General features: G+C 35.4%; 1 protein-coding gene across 3 annotated transcripts in view; it reads left to right on the top strand.

The window, feature by feature from the left end:
- LOC144972959 (equilibrative nucleobase transporter 1-like) overlaps positions 1 to 20147 on the top strand; it is a 41425-nt gene extending 21278 nt beyond the window's left edge. For all 3 annotated transcript variants that reach the window (XM_078914813.1, XM_078914812.1, XM_078914811.1), the window contains exons 4-11: positions 2797 to 2843; positions 3558 to 3727; positions 4314 to 4497; positions 5364 to 5546; positions 6579 to 6680; positions 8013 to 8202; positions 8787 to 8901; positions 10899 to 20147. In XM_078914813.1, the coding sequence (XP_078770939.1) occupies positions 2797 to 2843; positions 3558 to 3727; positions 4314 to 4497; positions 5364 to 5546; positions 6579 to 6680; positions 8013 to 8202; positions 8787 to 8901; positions 10899 to 11003 (1096 nt within the window). In that variant the 3' untranslated portion in view covers positions 11004 to 20147. The remainder of the gene's footprint in view (positions 1 to 2796; positions 2844 to 3557; positions 3728 to 4313; positions 4498 to 5363; positions 5547 to 6578; positions 6681 to 8012; positions 8203 to 8786; positions 8902 to 10898) is intronic.
- Positions 20148 to 22734: the final 2587 nt, after the last annotated feature.

The following is a 22734-nucleotide window of genomic DNA, read 5'->3' as shown; positions in this document are numbered from 1 at the left end:
TGGATCACAGCTAATTGGTAGCTCATTCCTTGCAGGCAAAATTTCTGGCTGGTTGTCTGGTGGTGGTCTGTTCAGAAGGCAGTTGAAATGTTCCCTCCATCGTTCAGATTGAGCCTCTTTTCCAAAAATAGTTTTCCCATCTTTGTCTTTGACTGGTACCTCTGGTTTCCCATATTTTCCAGCAAGTGTCTTGGTAGTTTGATAAAGGATCCTCATGTGTCCTCCAGTCGCTGCTGCTTCTGCTTTCTCTGCAAGTCTGTTCATGAATGCTTCCTTGTCTTTCTTCACAGATCTTTTGACTTCCTTAGCTATGGCTCGATACTGCTCTTGTGCATCCAGTCTTGAAGCCCTTGTTCGGCTTGCATTCACTTGTTCCTTCCTTGTTCTCCTCTTTTCAATAAGGTCCAAGGTGGTTGGACTTATCCATTCTTTATGTTCCGATTTCTTTACCCCCAATACCTCGTGGCAAGTTGTTATGTAGACTTCCTTGATCTTTGCCCAATGTGACTCTACATCTATGTCCTCCTCGAGCTCAGTAAGAGGTTGGAATCTATTACTCAATTGTAGTTTGAATTCCTCATTTTTTTCCCCATCAAGTGCATTCACCTCGAATTTTCTTCTTGTATGTGATCTGGCCCCGTGTTTTCTGAGTCGGAGCTTAAGCTTTGCCAATAGCAGGTGGTGGTCTGATCCAACATCTGCCCCTCTCCGTACTGTCACATCTTCCAATGAACGTCTGAATCTACGAGAGATACAAAAATGATCAATCTGATTCTCTGTCATACCATCTGGTGAGACCCAAGTTGCTTTGTGGATCCTCTTATGGGGGAACACTGATCCTCCAATCACCAAACTGTTGAATGCACAGAAATTTGCAAATCTCTCACCATTATCATTCATTCTCCCATGCCATGACGTCCCATGATACCTTCATAGCCTACGTTATCCTGTCCCACTTTTGCATTAGCATCTCCCATCAATATGTTGATGTCTTTCCTTGGCAACTTGTCAATGACTTGTTGTAGCAGACCATAAAATGTATCTTTGTCCTCATCTGTTGCATCATTTGTTGGGGCATAGATCTGTACAATGTTCATGCTGATCTTCTTACTCCGTGTTGTAAAGGACGCCATGATGATCCTTTCTTCGCATTGTTCCCATCCTCTCAGTGACTTCTGGGCAAACTTGCTTAGAATTATTCCTACTCCCTGTGTATGAATCCCGTCCCCTCTCCCTGAATATAAAATCTTCTCCCCAGACTTGAGGTGTTTCTGTCCGGATTGTATCCAGTGGGTTTCGCTTACTCCAAGTATATGCAGCCTGTATCTTCTCATCTCAGTCACAACTTGAGAGCTTTTTCCTGCTTCATACATGGTGCGAACGTTCCACGACGCAATTCGAAGCTGCTTGTTTGGCGAAGACGTCATCGGGTCAGCAGAGTCCTTTCGGCTTTGTCTGTTGTCCTTCATAAATTCTGATATTCCAGAAACTCTTCGGTCGCCCAAGCTAAAAAAAGGATTTGGTTTGTCTGTCTGTGTTTCTGTAACGGTTAGAGTTTAACGGAAAGGGGTGTTAACCCTTTGCCAACCCCAACCTGGAGGACCAGGTGACTCAAAGATGGAGGAATCACACACCATTAGTCGCCTTTTACGACACGCTGGCTTGGCGTTGGGCTATTCTTGACCCTCTCAGTTGAGGGACCCCGGACACCACACGGGGTCTAATATTAAGTAACCATGTTATTTTATTTTATTTTCGATTTGGTTTTAGTGCGACGGACTGATACACTTTCCTCCTTTTTGACAAATTGCCATTATCATCACTGTAGTATATATTTTTTTTGAAGGATGATATTTTTATATCTTGTAAATCAGCTCTCTGTTACAGTTACACACTATTATAATGATTAGTTTTGAATGTATTGTACTTTGTAAACATTTGAGTGTATCACAGCGGAATTCTTTGTTTGTGCCTGGATAGGACTTTTGGTAGAGTCAAATAGGCACATTGGTGGATTTCTTCTGTTCTAGTACCCTTTGTCTTCCTTTTCATTTATACTTTTAATTTCAGACCTACAACGTGTTCTCTATATCATGTTCCTTTTCTGGGTCAGGTCTTGTGGCCTTCTATGGTGGGCAGGACGTCACGCTGTGTCTTCTATCCCTTTATATCTGTTTTCCGAGTTGCTTTCTGTCTTTGTCTTGGAATGGGATCCCTTAGTTTTGTCCTAGCCCTGGTCGGAGTCCTTGACCAGGAGTGAAGCAGTCAAATGCATAGTTATAGTTTGGGAGATGATATTTTTTTCCTTATGAATCATCTCTCTATTCTTTACTGTTACTTTTTTTTTTTTTTTTTTTTTTTTTGTTATAGTATGGATAAATATTGGTTTGTAAACATTTTAGTGGGGACCTGTGTTTGTGTCTGAATGAGACTTTTAGGTGGTCTCAAACTAAGTACATTGAAAGTGTGCTGTTGGAATCTACATCGGTTCCCGATTTGAACCTTCCCCTTTGTCTTACATTTTCTTCCTCTTTACTGGCACTGAAATGACCTAAATGTGTCGCAAGCGCTGTAAAACCCTCAAAAACAAACAAATATGTTCCTTTTTACTGGTGTTGAAATGACCTAATTGTGCGAGAACCTGTAAAATCAAACAAAGAATTCCATATAGATCAAAACAAACTTCTTGTCTTTCCTTGTTTGTACCTTCTTTTTCTTTTTTCCTCTTTTTTTTTTTTTATTTTTTTTTTTTTCGGCAAAGCTAAAATTATTTTGTTTTTGTTGGTTGTTTTTCAGCGCTGCATTTATATCAGGCACTTTGATGGTAGCATTTACATCAAATGGTGAGTATAATTTACAGTTGTACAAGTATTAAATAGAAATAATATTTACATTTGTATAGAGCATTTCTGTGGTTTGGCCATGAATCATTATATTTCCCCCCAGTGAGCGATATGGAACCAAATTTTCATTCTATACAGGAAACCATCCATCATTTTGGTAGGTTTTTTGTTGTTGTTTTTCTTGGAGGGAGGTTTGGGTTTTTTCGCATTTGCACTCTGTACAAGTACAAGATAATCCTTTTCTTCAGCTAATTACTTATTCACACGGAGGATTTTGTTTTGTTGGTTTTTTAAAAATGTTGTTGTGCGCTATGTGGTCTAGTGGTATGACACTCTTTTTGGATCAGAAGGTCCTTGGTTCGAGCCTCACTTGGCGCATAGTTGAGTCCTTGGAAAAAGCTCTTTACTCACATGCTCTCACCACACTCAGGTGTAAAATGATTACCTGGTCAATAATAGAGTTGCCTCGGTCAGAAAAAAAATTGTAATGTCACCTAACAGCATCATGTTTTGTTCTCCACATTATGTGTTGCTGCTGGTCAGGACCCCTTGTAAAGCGCTTTGAGCACGCACGCTATATAAAAGTTGAAGTTTTTTGGGGAGTTTTTTTGTTGTTTTTTTTTTCATTTTTGCTTTGAAAAGAAACCCAATTTGTCTGTCATGTGTAGACTTCCAATGTATGAATTTTTAATTTCCAATTGTCTATCCCATCAGATGTTCCCTGGTTGATATTTCCTGGTCTCTCCCTACTGGGCGGTGGGGGGATCACCTACCTGATGACAAATGCACAGATATCACTGCTCTTTCCTGCTGGTGGATCGGCAGTGGTGGGCCTCTTCTGTGGTGGGTTTGACGCATCCTCTGGGATACAGCTGATGGTGAAGGTGAGATTTTCATTCAAATTTGGATAGATTTCATTCTTTTTTAATAGTTTTAAAGAATAAAGAATGCTTAACAGATGATCCACCAACATTAGCGAGATTGTAGACAAAGGTTTATAAACAGGTTTCACAAAATAGAAAGCAATCAACGCTTCACGATAACTATTCTTACAAACAATAATGTCACATTTTGTTGTCGATAAAACTTGAAAAAGAAAAGGAAAAAGAAAAAAACCCGAAGAAAATAAAAAATAAAAAACAACCAAAATAAAACAAAAAACAAACAAAAAAACGTCTAATAAGACCATAGCCGGTAGAAAACTCAAAGAGGAAGGTCCTACTTAAGTTACTACAGTCTGGTGCTTAGATTTTTTTTTTTTTTTTTTGGCTTCTCTGCTTAATCGCACACTCCGCTTAGTCGACACACTAACCTGAACTCCCGAGTTTGTGCGATTAAGCGGAGTCGACTGTACTTTAGAATGTTGTTGCTCTAAATATACCTTTTTCAACCACTTACATGAAATTACCTAAAAGTGTTGGAAAGGATCGTTAAAGTTCTAAAACATAAACAATTTTTTATCATAAACAGCTTGGCTATGAGAATGGCGTCACTAGATTCACTTCCTACATTATTTTGAGTTGTGCTCATCTTTTGACATTAGTGAGCACATTCTTCTTCATGCCCAAAGACTTCATCAAGAAACCTACAGAGGTCAACAAAAATTCCAAGCAAGTTGCCGACAAAGAGGACACGGGAGTAGAGTTGATTGACCGTAAGTAGTGGCCAATAGTCACGGTAAAATTGTAAATGTTACAATTTGTTCTTCCAGGAGACGAGTAAAATTGCATGAGGAGGAAAACATAAAAGCATCAAAAACAAAATGTAAGGCCTCCGCCACTACATAATTGTTACACTATCTGTATTTATAGATAGATCTTTTCTCCATTATTGTGCCATACACTTACTTTCATGAGAGCTTCTTAATCTTTGTACTGTACTTAACCAATATTAGTTTTAATATTTTAGTTGTTTGCATACAACGTGAATTCAGCATGACTTATAGTTTGATTGGGTTTAAATGACCTTTGCCTTTTGTTTTGCATTATAAAGGGTGTGTTCAATAAATAGATATATGAATTAATTTTGCTGCCAATCAGAAATTCATAATGAAGCTTACAAAATTACAGGGGTTGTAACTAATGTATAGGAGTAGTAACTCTCGACAAACCGTCATAGAATAAACTTGAGAATGATAATTGATATGTTGCCTTTTTGGCTAAGGTGGTTGCGCATGCTTTGTTGTTCTATTTCTGCTTTCAGAAAAGTCGACTACTTTGTAAAGCATGTTCTTGTCTAAAAAATTTTTTAAAAAAATGATTTCCCATAATTTCAGCCCAGTAAATTTAAATTTGAACAAAAATGAATATCTGACACCTTTAAAAAATAACAATATTTGCAATGAGGAACATTTTGGGCTCAAAGTCCTCTTAACCAACAACAAAGCAAATATATAATGGGATTGCGATTTGTATACTATGGATATATAAATCTCAATTTTTTAAAATTTCATTGTAAAGGGCTCATTACAAAACCTCTATTAGTGAATTAACGTGATGTGATTCTAATCTTACCCCACAGCCAGCCAAAAGGTAGAAGACAAAGAGGACTCCAGTGATGGTCCCATTCCCTCATTGAGAAGCTGTTTACTGTCCCCGTCCTATATGCTTCATGTTGCTTGGCTCGCCATTCTTCAGTTACGGTTTTACTACCTGATTGCCTCTCTCAACCGGTTAATGGAAATGAGACTTGATCACAATGAAGGTAAGCAATTTGTGATCTTAAAAAGATAATGGAACTGGAAACATCAGCTTTCACACCAAAATTTTCAATTCAAAAACACATGTGTTGTCCGTTCTTCTGCTCGGATTCTATTGTTGTAAAGTCAAAGAATCTGGGTGGGGATCCTGACCTCCCATAGTGTCTTCTATCCCACTGTATCTGTTTTCCAATTGCTTTCTGTCTTTGTCTTGGAATGAGATTACTCAGTTTTGTCCTGACCCTGGCCGGAGTCCTTGGCTGGGAGGGAAACAGTCCGATGTATAATTATAGTTTTGGGAGATGATATTTTTTTCCTTGTAAATCATCTCTTAGTAATATATTGTTATTTTTTTTAATTTTTAACATGATTTGTAAACATTTGAGTGTATTCCTCTTAGTGGGATCTTGTGCTGGTGTCTGGGTGAGACTTTTTGGTTATTTCAAACTAGGTACTTTGATGGTGTTCTCATGAAATCTACATCTGTTTCATATTTGAACCAATTCCCCTTTTGTCTCCCCTTTTCTTGGTGCTTTAATTGTAATTCTAGAACTTTTTACTTTCGCATTTTCTTCCTTTTTACTGGTGCTGATATGACCTTAATGTGTTGCAAGTGCCGTAAAACCCTTGAAAACAAACAAACAAAAGAATTATGATTTTTCATGAAGCTATTAAATGAAATGGGGGGGGGGGGGGGTTGGTGTCCGAGTGGTTCAGGCATTGCACTGTGACCCACAAGTACCTGGGTTTTATCCCAACTTCAGACATGGCCTTTTTTTTTTTTCCTAGGGCAAGATTGTTAACCCCCAATATGCTCACTTTGGAAGGGTGTTCTTTTTTTTCCATTAAAAAAAAAAAATAGTTATATCTTTAATAGATAAAATATGAAATTGAGTATTTTATATTAGTACTAAATCAACAATATTCAAGATGAATAGAAGAAAGTTGAGCTTTCTGGGTCACATATTTCATTAATTGAATATTGAAAACGTTAATGTGTGTTAATTAATGTCAATTCCATTTTCCTTCCTTTCCAGTGAGTCACTACACCAATGTGATGATGTACACGCTAATGTGTGGTTTGTTTACTTCTCCATTTGCTGGCATGGTCTACGATTTCCATATCAGACTATTCAAAGGTAAACGATGAACAAAGATTATATGTGGGTTTTAAGTCTGGTGGACCAGAGAGGTGACTTTTTTATCTGTTTCTTTCTTTCCCTATCATGGTATAAGATCACTTGGGGTCTTAGCGTAGCTTTGTCTCACAACCTTAGCAAAGAGGGGAAACAAAAGGCACAGGTGTAAGGTTTTCGACTTAACCCGAATTCCTGGTTTTTTAAAATGTATTTTAATTTATTTCCGGCATTTAGATCACCACAAAATAATACCATTTTGAGGCAATAGGTCACATTTCAAAATAAGTTTCAGGCTTTTTGAATTTGTTGGAAATGGATTTCAGGCTTTTTTATCCTTACCTACTTGCACCCAAACAAAAGGTATAGTTCCATTTTTTGGTGGAGGGGAGGGGGAATGATATTTTTCCTCTGTAAATCATCTCTCTGTTATAAGACTAAGAGCTGTTAGTTTTTAATGATGTTATATGTGTCAGCTTTCAATTGTATTCTTCTTAGTTGGTACTGTGCTTGTGTCTGGGGAGGGGGGGGTGATTTTAAGGATTTCATAACGGACTCATTGATAGATTGCTCTAGGAATCAACTTCTGTTCTTTATTGTTGTAACAAAACCCCTTTATCCGACCTTTTGAAATGGTGCTTTTAATCCCATCAAAGTACTGGAAACCTATGAAAAATTGTGAAACATACACTGATGATGCCAGATAAAAACTCTGATAAAAACGTTTTATGCAGTCCTAGACAATACAGTCTTGGGTACAAACCTCCTACCCTCTGATTGCTAGACAGGTGTGCCAGCTATATCCCTAATTCATAACACCAACTGTCCTGATAAAATCAGGACTGTCCCGATTTTGCAATCTGAGTAAAATGTATGAAGAAAAAAAATTGACTGCTTGTGTGACCTTGCTTGTCCCAGGATTATGCTTTTTTGTCTAGCAAATTAAAACAAGGAACAGAAAAAGCTATTAATTTAGATTATATGATATTATAGCCCAAACATAATTCTGTTCTGGATCATGACGGTATTGTCCGTTATAGTGTCTAGTTTTAGCTCTTTGAAAGTTAGCCGCTATGCTAATCGTGTTTTCATTTTCCCCATTGTTCTCTATCCCTGTCACAAAACCTGCTTGGTTTTGCCCTAGCCTTGTATGAGATTATTCATCTTAAAGACACAGTCAATTTATTATTTTTTTCTCTTTCTTTTATTTTCTTTTTTCTTTTTTTTCTTCTTATTTTCTTTTTTGCTTTTGTGTGTTGAGGCGATATTTCATCCTTGTAAATCATCTCTTTATGACTACTTTTATTTTTTTAACGAACATTTCTTACATTTCAGGTAGTCAGTCCAAAGTGCGTAGACAACTAATGCCTGCGGTGATTCCTTTGGCTTTGACAACACTGCTGTGTATTCTATTATCGGGTGTGATCATTATCAGAACACCAGAAATGTTCTATCTGGTTTTTGTCCTTGTGCTATTCTTCAGGTCCTTCCTATACACAATGGGAGCAGGATTTATAAGCAATTTGTAAGTATCGGTTGTGATATATCGTATTAATAATGTTGTTTCAGTGGCCTAGCAGAACAGGTCTTGTGTTGTAATTGTTACGTGCATATACACTGGTAGCACTATCCTTGTAGTACCTGTCCAACTTCTCAATATAAGTCATTAATCATAACCATTCTCCCTAGTACCCATCTCTGTCACACCTGACAATGGAATGCATTGTACCCTGCTCTCTCCTTAGCGTCCTGTCCAACCTATATTATATCTAGTAGTATTTGCCTATAGTCAGTTGTGTTCCTACTCTCGTATTGATATCATGTATGTACTATTTTATTAAAGTACTCATCTTAACCTGAATACATCCTTGTTTGTTTATTATATTTACAATACTATCTACAATTGGACATTTACATAAACCTTATTGTTGTCCAAATTATATTATGATGACAACACGTAACAGCAATGTTCAGCATGGTCAGAGATCAGGTGGATAGCAATGGTTACAAAGCTCCTTAAAACATATCAAACATATCACTATCATGTGATGAAAAGCGCATACCATTAAAAGAAAATTAACTTTCACACTACCCTATTTCTGTTTCCAGATTCCCTGGTGAGTACTTCGGTATGCTGTACGGTATCATGATACTTGTTGGAGGCATTGTCAGCTTTTTCCAGTATGCCTTCTTTGAATGGGCTGAGGCTTCGAGCTTTGAACAGGTGAGCAGTGTGACGATGATATTTATAAAAATGAAAGTGAAAAAAGAGGGAGCGGGCTCTGGTATGAATCAAGAATCTGAAAAAAAACCTTATTCAGTGCTAGTCAAAGTGGGTAGAGTAATCAAAAAAAAAAAAAAAGCATGCCAAGAAATCTGCTAGCTCAATTCGAGATTGAGTTGCATATCTTCAGACATTTTGTCCAATTTGAGGCCTGTTTCTTGATCAGTTATATTTGATTATATATAGATGATAACGACATTGCTGTAATATCAAACCTGTACTGGCAACAGGTAACAAAAATCAGAATCAACAACGATATTTCTGAGCCCCTAACCATTCAAAGAGGAGTACGTCAAGGATGTGTATTATCCCCAGCATTATTCAACCTATACACAGACATAATATTCAGGAACGTGGAACACCTGCCTGGTCTTAATGTCGGGGGAGTGAATATTCATAATCTCAGCTATGCTGATGATACAGTGCTTATAGCAGAAACTGAACAAGATCTACAAGCCATTGTAGATATAGTCAAAACTGAAAGTGAAAAGTTTGGCCTGCTCATGAATGTGAAAAAAACAAAGACAATGCTATTTAGCAAGAGAAAAAACAATGGGAAAATATCAATTGAAATAGATGGAAAGATCATAGAGCAAGTAAAGTCATTCCAATATCTAGGAGCATTATTGACAGAAGATGGAAAATGCGATGCAGAAATCATCAGACGAATTGCATTGGCCAAGAGTAAATTTTCAAAAATGCATTCCCTAATCACATCCCATGACCTATCACTTACCACAGAAACACGTCTGGCAAAATGCTACATTTGGTCAACACTACTTTATGGATGTGAAACATGGTCTCTGACAAAGACACTAGAAAAGAAACTCAGAGCATTTGAGATGTGGACCTATAGAAGAATTGCAAGGGTATCTTGGAAGGAAAAGAAAACAAATCATCAAGTACTCCAAACTTTAGGAATAACATCAACAACGATCATTTCAACTATTAGAAAGAGGATAACCCGATATTTCGGCCACATCAGAAGGCACGACTCACTACAGAAGACCATTGCAGAGGGAAAGATAGAAGGCAAGCGTGGTCGAGGACGAAGAAGGACAAGCTGGCTTGGAAATGTCGCAGCGTACGTAGGAAGCCCCATAAATCAATGTGCAAAACTCGCAGGTGAGAGAGAGAGCTGGTGAACCATGATCTCCAACGTCGTGTCCGACATGGAACATCGGTAAAAAAAATATTTGATTAATAGGGATGCCTTGTCAGATTCTTGTATTCTAGATACTGTATTTCAGATAATTCACAATATGTTTACAAAAAGATATAGATAAACATTTTTTTTTTAAGATTATACTTGCAGGTTTTGTTTCTGTTTTGTTTTTTTCTCAAATCAAATATTCAATGTATATCTGAATTCTGCTGGTAATTTTTAAAGGCTTCATTTACTCCAAATCACAATTTAATTTCTGTATTCTTGATGAAAAGTGTACAGTTAAATCAAGACAATAAATGATTATAGAGATTAGGATTTGAAAGAAATTTAGACTTTTTCAAGGCAAATTATGAGTTTTTTGGAGATAAAGGGTATATTTTCCACACTTAGAATTTTTATAGTCAGATATCATTTTAATGTTATTTAAATGTTATGATTTTTCTTGATATGATTTATAGTAGAATTGGGTTAAATTTTAGTTTTTAAAAGATACAACTGTTTTCAAGCCATTTATCTAGCCTTGTCCATTCCTGACAAGAACGGCCCAAAATCTGGATATTAAACCTATTACAAATAAAGACTGATCTATTTTGTAACTACAGTTTAATGTTGGATATCTACATAAAGGAAACAACTAGCAGTCGATTGTAGATGATAATTATTTTATCTAAAAGGGATAGATTTGAAATTTTCTCCATCAACAATGTTGTGTTATTTTAAAAGTATTTTCTAATTAAACCATGACCTTTGATTTTGTATTTAATTTCAGGTCAACATTTTTGTGTTGATTATGGTGTGTGTGACCTTCTTACATCCTATCTACCAGTGGTGGGTCAGCAGGAGAGCTGAGCAAAGTCTAATAGTACAGGAGTGAAACGGTCTCAGTGACTTATGTGGTAATGAAGAGAAATAGATTTGACTACAAGAAAGTTGAATGTTTAATGTATACAAGATTAGTTTATATTTTCGACAAACTTGCAAACTTATAATACTGTCCTATTTTCGACAAACTCGCCAACTTTTATGAAAAATTCGTATTTTTATGAAAATCATGATTTTTCAGTTTATGGAGTGTTCTGATCAAATTACTAAAATTGCCAGATTTGTTGACCTTATTTCCTAATTTGAAAAATATAAATGCATTTGTAGATCTGCCTTTTAATTTTTGTTAAGTTTATACTCCATAATGAAATGAAAAGATATGTTACAAGAACTGGTATGGTAGTATCATTAGCTTTAATGTTCATGGCTTACTAGGACGTATGCATGTTCTGTTTCACAAGTATGATTTCATATTTCCTGATCTATTTGAGAAATTAGCTTGTAAAACAACAGATGTGCTCCATTAAGAGGATGGAATTTTTATTTAGGCCAATTAGAATCTCATGTAAACCGGTAATATCCACAAAGAGAAGTGTTATGTGCTATTTCTCACCAGAATACTGAACATTTTTAGGAGACTGTTTTTATTTTTATTTTTTGGGGTTTTTTTTATTTTTTTTCCTCACAGGTTTGGCAATATAGGATGGTATTGTGTTGTTGTAGACCAAAATGCCATATTAAATGTCTGTCTTTTGACTACCGTGTGTTCAGAGAGGTTGTTTTGACTTGATTTTTTATTACAATGGGATTTTTTAAAATAAAAGAAATGCCTAGAATTGTTGGAAAATGGAAAATAGTATTAAAGTAATAAATTTTATTATTTATTATTATAAATCAGTGTCTTTCTGTACCATAAAAATATCAGTAACAACTTCTATCTACTCTTTGTACATGAGTTGGTCTCTTACATGACAATGTATTTTCTGCCAAATCTAAATTACTCCCATTCCCTACTCATTCTTTTCAAAATCATGCACACATTTCTTAAAGGTTTAAGGAAGCCTTACGGATAGATCAGTTAAAGGGCACCCAATCTCCACAAACTAACACTTAATCTGGGTGGGGTTCCTGACCTCCCATTGTGGACAAGGAGGTACTTGCGGTGTCTTCTATCCCCCTGTATCTGTTTTCCAATTGCTTTCTGTCTTTGTCTTGGAATGAGATTACTTAGTTTAGTCCTGACCCTGGCCAGAGTCCTTGGCTGGGAGGGAAACGGTCGAATGTATAGTTAGAGTTTTGGGAGATGATATTTTTTTCCTTGTAAATCATCTGTCTGTTATGTACTGTTATTTTTTTTTTATTTTAACATATAATTTGTAAACATCTGAGTGTATTCCTCTTAGTGGGATATTGTGCTGGTATATGGGTGAGCCTTTTAAGTGATCTTAAACAAAGCACACTGATAGTGTACTCTTGGAATCTACATCTGTTACCTATTTCCTATTTGAACCTTTCCTCTTTGCCTTACTTTTTTCCTCAAATCATTTTAATTGTACCTCTAGAATGTTTTTACTGTACAATTGCCTTCCTTTTTACTGGCAATGATATGACATAAATGTGTTGCAAGCGCCGTAAAACCTCTTAAAATTTTATTTTTTTAATAGAACATGATGAGTGGGAATAAAACAGAGCTTTCTTTTTTTCTTTTTTTTTTCTTTTTTTTTTTTTTTTTTTTTTTGGGGGGGGGGGGGGGGGGGTCGTCTAATGTCTACAATAGTCTTGATGATCAGAAGGGTATTTTGATATATTTTTTTTTGTAATTTGACAGTAACATGGCCTGATAGTTTGATGCGTATTGTACAAAGTACAAGTTTTAAGGGGTGTCACATCATGAACATTGGTGCTTATGATATTTTTATTAAGTGCAGTAATTTCTTAATACCATTTGATCAGTTGAGTTTTTGTAATTTTTGTAATTTGATAAATAGCTGTCACACCATGACCTTAAAGTTTGATACATATTGTTATGTATTGCTTGAACTTCAATAGTCAGTCCCATGTGTCATTGGTGCTTATCTCTTGTGACATTTTTATTCAGGGCAACCATTTCTTAATACAAAATGTCACTGTTGTCATCAATATTTCATTTTTAAAAACACGGTGACCATCCCATGCTGTTGGATTGAATTACATTTTATGTTCTTAATTGCTGCAATTGGTCACATGAAGATGCTTTTTTTTTATCACCAGTATTGTATTGATATTGATTTTATTTTTGTGTGCGCTTTTTTTACAGATTTGTTTCATCTGTGCAATTTTAGAAAGATGTCACAAACAACTTGCATTGGATAGACTATGTCGACAGCTTTGCTGTAATATTAGATGATTTTCCTCCTCTTATTTGTGGACATTCCTGCTACCAATTCTCTATCCCTTTAAATCTTTTATTTTCTTCCCCTCTTCTCTTCAATGTTGCTGTTAAAAAAAAAAAAGATTCCTGACCTTGTCACAGACCAGGGCAGTTTTTACAGACCTGCCTTAAGTAATTCAAGTGACAATTCATATAATTAAGGCTTTTGAAAATCATACATTTTAGGTTTATACATATTTTTATTTTTTTTCTTCAAATTCGGATTTTTCCTTTAAAATGTACACATTTTTTTGTTAGCTCTCCCAGGGATATCATTTTCCCATCTAAATACGGAAAACTGGCTTTTTGAAATTTTCCGCTGACCTTGTTCAGTTGATTTTTAAAAAGATGAAAGCATTGGTTGTTTAAAGGCAACAGTTAAGGAGAAGCTAGATGATATGTATCCTTTTCTATGATTTAAGTCTGATACTATTTAATGAAGAAAGGCTGTGCTCGAAATATTTTCATTCATGCTCTTTATGAGAAAAATTCTCAAACTTTTTTTATTTTAACAACAGGCATCTTTGCTTTCCGTGGCAGGCCTGTTTGAGGCCTTGACTAATATCCTTTACAAAGAAGGAAACAGTCAAACTTTTCTTGGGAAGTTTTTCATCGAAATCAGTTTTCTGTTTGGATGACGTGTACGCCTTCCAGCTTCGAATCCTATACTGGTGTCTTAGTGGGACAATTGGATTCTCTTAGACTAGATGCATAGATTCACCATTGAACTGTATCTACAACCTTTCAACTGCCCTGTCATATTTCTCTCTATATGAATAACAAGTATTACTAAACTCTTAAAGACAATGGGGTTTGTTTTGTTTTTTCTTATTTTATTTTATTATTTTTTTTATGACATAATTTATTGTAATGTGAAATGGCCATGTAAGTACAGATGGCCTTGTATTGTAAATACATTATATAATTATAGAGTGCCGGTATTTGTTATTTTGACACAAATTGCCAAAAAGCAAAATATTCTTTTTTTCACTAAAGATCTGTCATTGTTTCGTGTGTGTGTGTGTGTGTGTGTGTGTGTGTGTGTGTGTGTGTGTGTGTGTGTGTGTATAGACTTTTTAAAGTTTTTGTTTCCTTCTTCTTTTTAAAAAAAAAAATACTTTAAAACTTTATATGAATGTTAATAGAATATGAATGAGACAATACATGAATTTGATTAAAATGTAAAGTTTTCATCCTAGCTAAAATTATTAATGATAAATGTTTTTTTATAAACATTTTTTTGACTTCCTATGTTGAGATTATCCTTGCGGTGTTCACGTCAGGAGATTCCCTTCTTTCCCTTTAACTCTTTTGTTGTGTGGAAATCTGAAAAAGATGTGTGAGAGAATGATACAGTGCCAGACATTGCATATTTAAAAATAAAAAGGATTTAAAAAGATATCCTTTAAAAAAAAGTCAGCCTTCTGCTTGTATTTTTTTATAATCTGTTTTGACTAACACTGAATGATTCTCTTACACACTTTAAAAAAAAAAGATTTTAATCTCTTACCTTATTTTTGTTCATATATTTGTGTCAGTATTCATATTATCATCATTGTGATTATTTTATTGCATGCAAGTGTGATTTTTTAATGATGTGTTTAATAATAATAATAATAATAATAGATCTTTATTGTCCATAAATATGGCAATTTGTCATTTAGTTACACTTGTCATAACGTTATATGATAACTATAACATTGAACAGACACCCCTCTCTCTCTCTCTCTCTCTCTCTCTCTCTCTCTCTCTCTCTCTCTCTTCCTCTCTTTCTTTCACGCATGCGACATACACAACATCAACATTTTCATTTCATTTTCAATTCGTTACATTCTTGGCAATTCAACACCAAATATTATCATCATTATCAATTGGTCACTTCATCTAGCCTAACATTAAACAAATTAATCAGTCAATCAGTCAACGCATCAATCCTTGGTTTTGCTGTACCATATGAAATATTCAACATTTTTATTGCTGATGGAACGAACGTTGATTTATACTTGTTAGTTCCACATTTAATCTGACAAAAACTTCTCCCAGATGGCAAAATATCAAATTCATGGTATAAAATATGTTTTTTTATTGTTGGTAATTGAGAATGCTGTCCTTTCTATTGCTTTTCCATGAATTCTTTCTACTTCATCAACAGGATGGTTTATTATTTTTGATGCCTCTTTGTAATTCTAAATCATCATACAATGCTTTATATAATATTAAGCGAAGGATAGGTCTTCAATCAACAAATCGCGAAATAAGATGAAATTAGTGGTGCACTTTTGTGTCGGAAGTAAACAAGGCCGCCGCCATTTCGATTTCCTTGAGACAAAAACATTGATACGAACGATTTTTCCGAGGATTTGAAGCAGAACTCTAAACGTTAAAGTTTGAAGTACATACCATTCATTAATACGAACAATCATACAACGTTTAATACGTAAATGAGTGAAACGTTGCCATGAAACAAATAAATATCAAAATAATTCATCACATAGGTGTAACTGTGTTTAGGATAGTTTAATTTAATTTTCTTCTTCCTTTGCTGTTGATGTTTCCATTTTTATATTTTTGATTTGATTTGATGTTACAGGCATTTCCCTCAAAGACTTCTTGGACATTCATCTTACTCATAGAACCAAGGCTTCCAACGAAAAGCATTTATTTTACATGCTGTTTTTGATGTGTTAGTATTGTTTTTGTTTTTTTAATTTTGGTATAAAAATTTAATTGTCTCATGATATTATGTGATAAATTTTAAACTATATTCTCAAAAGGCAATTCAAAAGTTTTTTTTGACAGATATTTGTACATTGTATATATTGTTTTTCATTTTCTTGTGTTGCATTTTTAAAAAAGGTTTGGTGTGTTTTTTAATTTATTATATATACCTATTATTTCACTTTTTATCCTATCTTTCTTTCCTTTATATTTTTGTTTATTTTCTGTTTTTCCAAAATAATGTAAACTTGCCGTCTGGGTGGGATTCTCTGACCCATGGGTGCCAGCTTTCCGGTTCATGTCGGAATTCCAGTTTCGCGATATCTCTAAGTCAAATACCTCCGGTTTCAGTGTTTTGAGTAAAATACTAAATTTTTCAAAAAATGTTGAGGGAGTACCTCTGGTACTCTCTGTCTCTCTCTGTTCTTTGGCTCCCCTAGAAAGAGACAACTGCACTGTGAGTATTTCACTATGTATTATACGTTGGTTTTAAAATCAAATTAATTTCCTCATTGTGTCAATATGTTTGCTGTGTAATCATTTAATAATGGTATAAAAACGGTGATGAAATAAGAGTATAGTTTAGCCCGCATTTTCAGTAGGAACATTTTCAGGTTTGGCAAAGTGCCGAGATTTTATTTTCAGGTTTCAGCATTTCTACCTGCTGGCACCCATGCTCTGACCTCCCATGCTGCGAAAAACCTAATTTTCACAATTAATATGATTAATGATAGGTTTAAAAGCTACATTAAGTTTTTTTTCGTTTCATTAAAAACAACTAAAAAGCAGAAATATATACCACTACTTGACAATGTAGAAGTACACTATTTTAAAGAACATTGATTTTAACCTTCAGCATGCTACACCAGCTTCTGTGGCAGTCAGAAAGAGGCCACCCAAGGCAGAGTAGCGTGTTAAGAATGGGTTAAATAAAAAATGTCACCTAAAATAGCTTACGGTTACATGGCAAATGATTTGGGAAAAGACAAGATACACATGAATGGCAATGAAAGAAAAAAAAGAAACGAAATTTCAACAACAACATTTTATTTCTTACTGGCAATACTGAGACTGCATTTATTTGAAATTATGACAAGAACTGCTAATTCTTGTGAGTAGAACCTAAAAAATATCTTTGAAAATCACATGAATATCTTTGAAAATAAACTTTCAAAGATGTGTGAACTGCGAAAAATAAATTAAGAAATATTTCCATTTACAACAAAGAATCAATGAAATTGTTATAATACACGAAAACAAAACCCTTGAGGTCATCCTCACTCAAAGAACGTCTGCGGTCTGAAAAGGATTTCTTTGAAAACGAAAATACAAGGCCAACATTTTCTGTAAAAAAAAAAAAGAGGCATTTTTTTTTTTAGCTTTTTGCTGACGGATGCGGAAGGCCGCAAGAGGCGGCCGCATCTTCCTGGAGAGACAGATTGATGTTAAAAGTTTGAATCCAGTTCTGAAAATTATGCCTAAATTCCATTGGTATTCAGATCAGGAGACTCTTTTTGTCATGACAATAATTGTGAGCTACTGTCATTCACTCATCACTGATTGCTGTAAGCTGAAAAATCTGAATCAAAATGTTTAACACTGGATAAGGTCCAATTTCTTTCCCGAACAAAATACACATTCTAGCTCAGAGACAACAGTATTTCTTGAATATTTATTTGCATTTAAACTACCAGTGTACTTGTTATATTTTAAGAGAAGGATACTTTTATCTTCTTTTTTTTTTAGTGTGCTTTTTTATTTAACGGAGTGTTATTCGATACCTGAAACTTGGGTGTATCTTGTCACCAGATTATTGGACATCTGAGTCGCACATGCGCATGTTTAGAATTAGCTACCCTCAACAACTTCCGTCGTGTGAATTTATCAGCATGGTGGTAGGGCTAAATGGTGTCTGAAGGCAGGGACTAATCAAAATGCTTAGGGATGAAATGATGCAAACAATGAACAATTTGAATGTAAACCCTGGGTGGGGCTCTTGCCTCCCATAGTGGGCAGGGTGGCACTTACTGTGCCTTCTACCCCCTTACATCTGTATTCCAATTTGCTTTCTGTCTTTGTCCTGGAATGAGATTACTAAGTTTTGCCTTGGCCCTGGCTGTAGTGCTTGGCTGGGAGGGAAACAGTCAAATGCATAGTTATTATTTTGGGAGATTATATTTTTTTTCCTTGTAAGTCATCTCTCTGTTATGTATTGTTATATTTGTTATTTTGAATGTATAATGTAAGCATTTGAGTGTATTCCTCTTAGTGGGAACTTGTGCTGGTGTCTGGGTGAGACTTTTAAGTGATCTCAAACTAAGTACATTGATGTTGTGCTCTTGGAATCTACATCTGTTCCCTATTTGAACCAATTCCCCTTTTTCTTACTTTTTCCTCAAGTCCCTTTAATTGTAATTCTAGAATCATTTTACTATCCAATTTTCTTCCTGTTTAATGGCCTAAATGTGTTGCAAGCACTGTAAAATTCTTAAAAGGGAATGGTAACCCTTCGTCCGCATAACAAAACAAAGAAACTGTCTAATAAACAGAATGTAGTATTCGCTGCTTGTTAACTGGAGTCTGAATGAAACAAAAACCATAGACTTACAATAGTTGACCATACGGCCCGCCTGGTGTGCCGAGAGGAAGATGTGAAACTACTGAAATACTACATACTTATTTGTAGGTCTGATTTTATGAGTTCATTGTAATGGAAATATTTTGAATCCAAAGCAAAATATTGCCACTTCCAACAATTTTTTTTAATCCCACAATTATTTAAGGTCATCAGACCTGCTAATAAGCCTTGCTCGCGGGGGAATATTTGGGGTAGGTCAGTGTGCACAGAGATGAAAAATTTCAAGAGATGAAGATTATATTATATTAATTCTATGCATGTAGATGTGCAATCGTGATGGATTTGTATATGTTTTTATGAGTGAGAGAGAGAGAGAGAGGTGGGAGGAGTGTAGGTTTATTTGTGAGAGTTTGATGGAGAGAGAGAGAGAGTGTGTGTTGTTCATCTGTCATCTGCATTTTTTGTGGCCGCAAATGGCAATTTGCCGCCGGAAATATCAGGGCGATCCGCAAATTTTGGCAATTTTCCCAAAACTGGCAAATCGTGGCAAATTTTGGGAAAATTGGCAAATCGCGTGGCAAATTTTGGGGGGAAAAAAGAAGCGAAAACAAAATAACGAAAAAAAAGTGCGAAACTTGAGAAATGTTGCAGCTTTGCCTGGGCCCAAACCAATGGAAGCTACTCTCTACGGATAATGATCCTTTAAAATCTTTGTAACAACGCTATTGTGTAAATTAATAAATGTAGCCTCCTTAAATGTAATAAATTGTCTTTTATATATATATATATTTTTCTGTATCGCGTGTTAATTTTTACTGAAACGCTTAATTCTCCCCGGCAAATTTTTTGGCAAATTTTGGTCTTTTTGGCAAATTTCTTGGCAAATTTTGGGGGGTTTTTGGCAACTTTTGGCAAATTTTAGGTCCCAATTTGGCGAAAAATGCAGATGACACTGACAGGTTCATGTGTACAGTTGACGGTTTATGTGAGTGTGGGAACAAACCAAGAGTGATATAGAAATTTCGAGTTTATGTTTTTGAATAGACAAAAATTATAGAAAACAAAAAAAAAAAAAAAAAAAAAAGAGCTAACTAAATTAAAGGCTCAACTTTTCAAGGTGCCAAATCATCTGATGATAATAGTAATAGACACCCAAGTTTCGGGTGTCGAATTATAAGGTGACAATATCATACACCAGAGTTTCGGGTGTCGAATTATCTGGTGAAAAATACACCCGAGTTTCGCGTGTCTAATTACGCTTCCTTTTTTTAATTGGGATTATGTAACCTTTTTGTTTTATTTGGCTCTTATGACCTCGGAGTGTCTCACAAGCACTGGGTAGTTGATGATGTTATTGTAGTCCAAAATACGCTAGGCCTAATGGAACTAAAAGTGTCGCAATAGCTGATGAATTATCAGAAACAAAGATCATAAGGATTATTGTTTATAAATTGATGCTTATTTTTTGTAATAAAGATGTTAGAAAATTTCATGTTTTGTGTGTCATTGCATTGTTCAAAATAAAACAAATATGATTTTCTTATTCTGGGGCCAGAAAAGCCAACTCTTGCTTTTTATCTTATCCCCCTTTATCTTTTGCCTACTTTCGTAGGTGGGGTCCTCTGACCTCATATGATGAGCAGGAGATCACTTGTTGTGTCTTATGTCCCCCTAAAACTGTTTTTCGATTTTGCTTTCTTTGTCTTGGAATGGGATTAATTGGTTTTGTCCTGGCTCTGGTCCGAATCCTTGGCTGGGAGGGAAACAGTCAAATTTATAGTTACTGTTTTGGAAGATGATATTTTTTGTCCTTGTAAATCATCTGGATTATGCACCAGCCTCCTTTGGTAAGCCAGTGAGGTAAATATTCCTGTGACGACTATTTTCTTATAATATTATCTGTTTTTGTGTTCCCTTTCCATGTTGCTTTCTGCCTCTGGAATAAGATTTTTGAACCCATACCTTTGAAATTGCCCACTGGGTTGGGTTTTTGACCTCCCATTGTGGGCAGGAGGTCACGCTACGTCTTCTATCCCCTATATCTGCTTTCCGAGTTGGAATGAGATTACTTGGTTTTATCCTGGCCCTGGCTGGGAGGAAACAATCAGATGGCGCTGGCTTCCGGCGACAACAGACGTGTTGTGAATGTTTACCTATTTTCTACACATATTTTTATTCATTTATCATTCAATCGTCGGAATTTACGCCTAATTTTTATTCAAAATGGATGTGAAGTATATATTGTTCCTGATTTTTATATCTATTAGTATATTTATAAGCATAAATGGTGTTTTAGCCTGTAATTTTGCTGCCAAAAGCCTATCGATAACTTTTACTCCAGAGACTCTCCGATCCCTCCAACCCGTGTCACCCCCACCACCCACTATTGACACATCGTTTATTAAAGTAAGAAAGAGGGGGAGAAAAGGAGGAATAAAAACAAAATTTAACAGACGGCCTTTTCGTCCATTTTTACCCTGTGTTGTGACAGGTAATGTAAGATCACTGAAAAATAAAATTGATGAACTGTTTTCACTGTGTCGTTTTAATAGTGACTATCGTCAAGCCTCCATAATAGCGTTAACAGAGACTTGGCTATCTCCTCACATACCATCATCATGTTTTAATATTGAACAATATTCACTATTTCGAGGAGATCGGACTAATGTAAATAAACGAACTGGGGGTGGGGTGTGCACATATATTAACAACAAATGGTGCCACCCCAATAACTGTCATATAAAGAAAATGTATTGTGACGACTATATTGAATTTCTGTTTCGTCACGACCATATTATCTACCCCGGGAATATACACATGTCATCATCATCAACGTCTACATTCCACCATCATCAGACAACACCACAGCGAAAAATATTTTGAGGAAAGAAATACAGGACATTCAAATTAAGTCACCCGATGCCGTATTGATGGTCACTGGCGATTTTAACCAATGTAACGATTTTACTCTCCCGGGACTTCATCAATACGTGGACTGCGAGACAAGGGACAAAAAAACATTAGATTTATTCCTGTGTAATATTAAAAATAGTTATAAATGTTTACCCCGTGCCCCATTAGGTTTATCTGACCACTGCATGCTCTTGCTACTCCCCACTTACCGCCCTGTTTTTAAACGTGTAAAACCAGTAAAGAAAAGTGTACAGATCTGGAACGGAAGTGTGTGTGAAGATTTGCGTGGTTGTTTTGAATGCACTGACTGGAATGTTTTTATCGAATCATGTGATAGTGTGGATGACCTGAATGACTGTGTGAGTGAGTATTTAAAATTCTGTGAACAGCTAGTGTGTTGTAAAAAAGAAATAAAATATTATCCTAACAACAAGCCTTGGATAACAAAAGATCTAAAACTTTTATTGAACCAAAAGAAAACTCTCTATACTAGTGGAAACAAAAAAGATCTGAAAACAAAACAAAAAGAGATAAAGAGGGTAATATCTAGTTGTAGAGACAAGTACAAAAATAAAATTGAAAAATGCTTTTCTTCTGGGGATATACGGGACACGTGGCGGGGGCTTAAAACTGCTGTTAACTATAATCAAAGCCCACGATTATATCAGAAGATATCGAAATTGAAACTTTAAATAAATTTTATTCACGTTTCGACACAGCAAACAAATTTGATATTGAAAATGAAAAACATAAATTAGACAGGGCTTTGGAAGATGAAATGACTATTGAGGTCAGTGAAGAGGAAACGAGATTCGTATTTTCGAAACTGAACGAGAGGAAGGCTGCTGGGCCGGATGGATTGAAAGGAAAACTATTAAAAGAATGTGCCCATCAGCTTTCCCCCATTTATACACATATTTTTAACTGGTCCCTCCAATGCGTTTCGATCCCTGAAATTTGGAAAACTTCAAAAATTATTCCTGTTCCAAAAAATGAAAAACTTGAAACTATGAACGATCTCAGACCTGTTGCGCTGACTTCAATAGTCATGAAATCTTTAGAAAAACTAAAGACTTGTTCTTGTTAAAATTAGGAATCAGTTTATGCCATTGAGTGATAGTCATCAATTTGCTTACAAACCAGGACGTGGCGTAGAGGATGCCA

The sequence above is a fragment of the Berghia stephanieae genome, chromosome 5 (assembly GCF_034508935.2).
Source record: "Berghia stephanieae isolate SIO BIC M18660-M18661 chromosome 5, UCSD_Bste_1.3, whole genome shotgun sequence".
Taxonomy (NCBI): Eukaryota; Metazoa; Mollusca; class Gastropoda; order Nudibranchia; family Aeolidiidae; genus Berghia; species Berghia stephanieae.
This window is presented reverse-complemented; position numbering and strand designations above follow the sequence as displayed.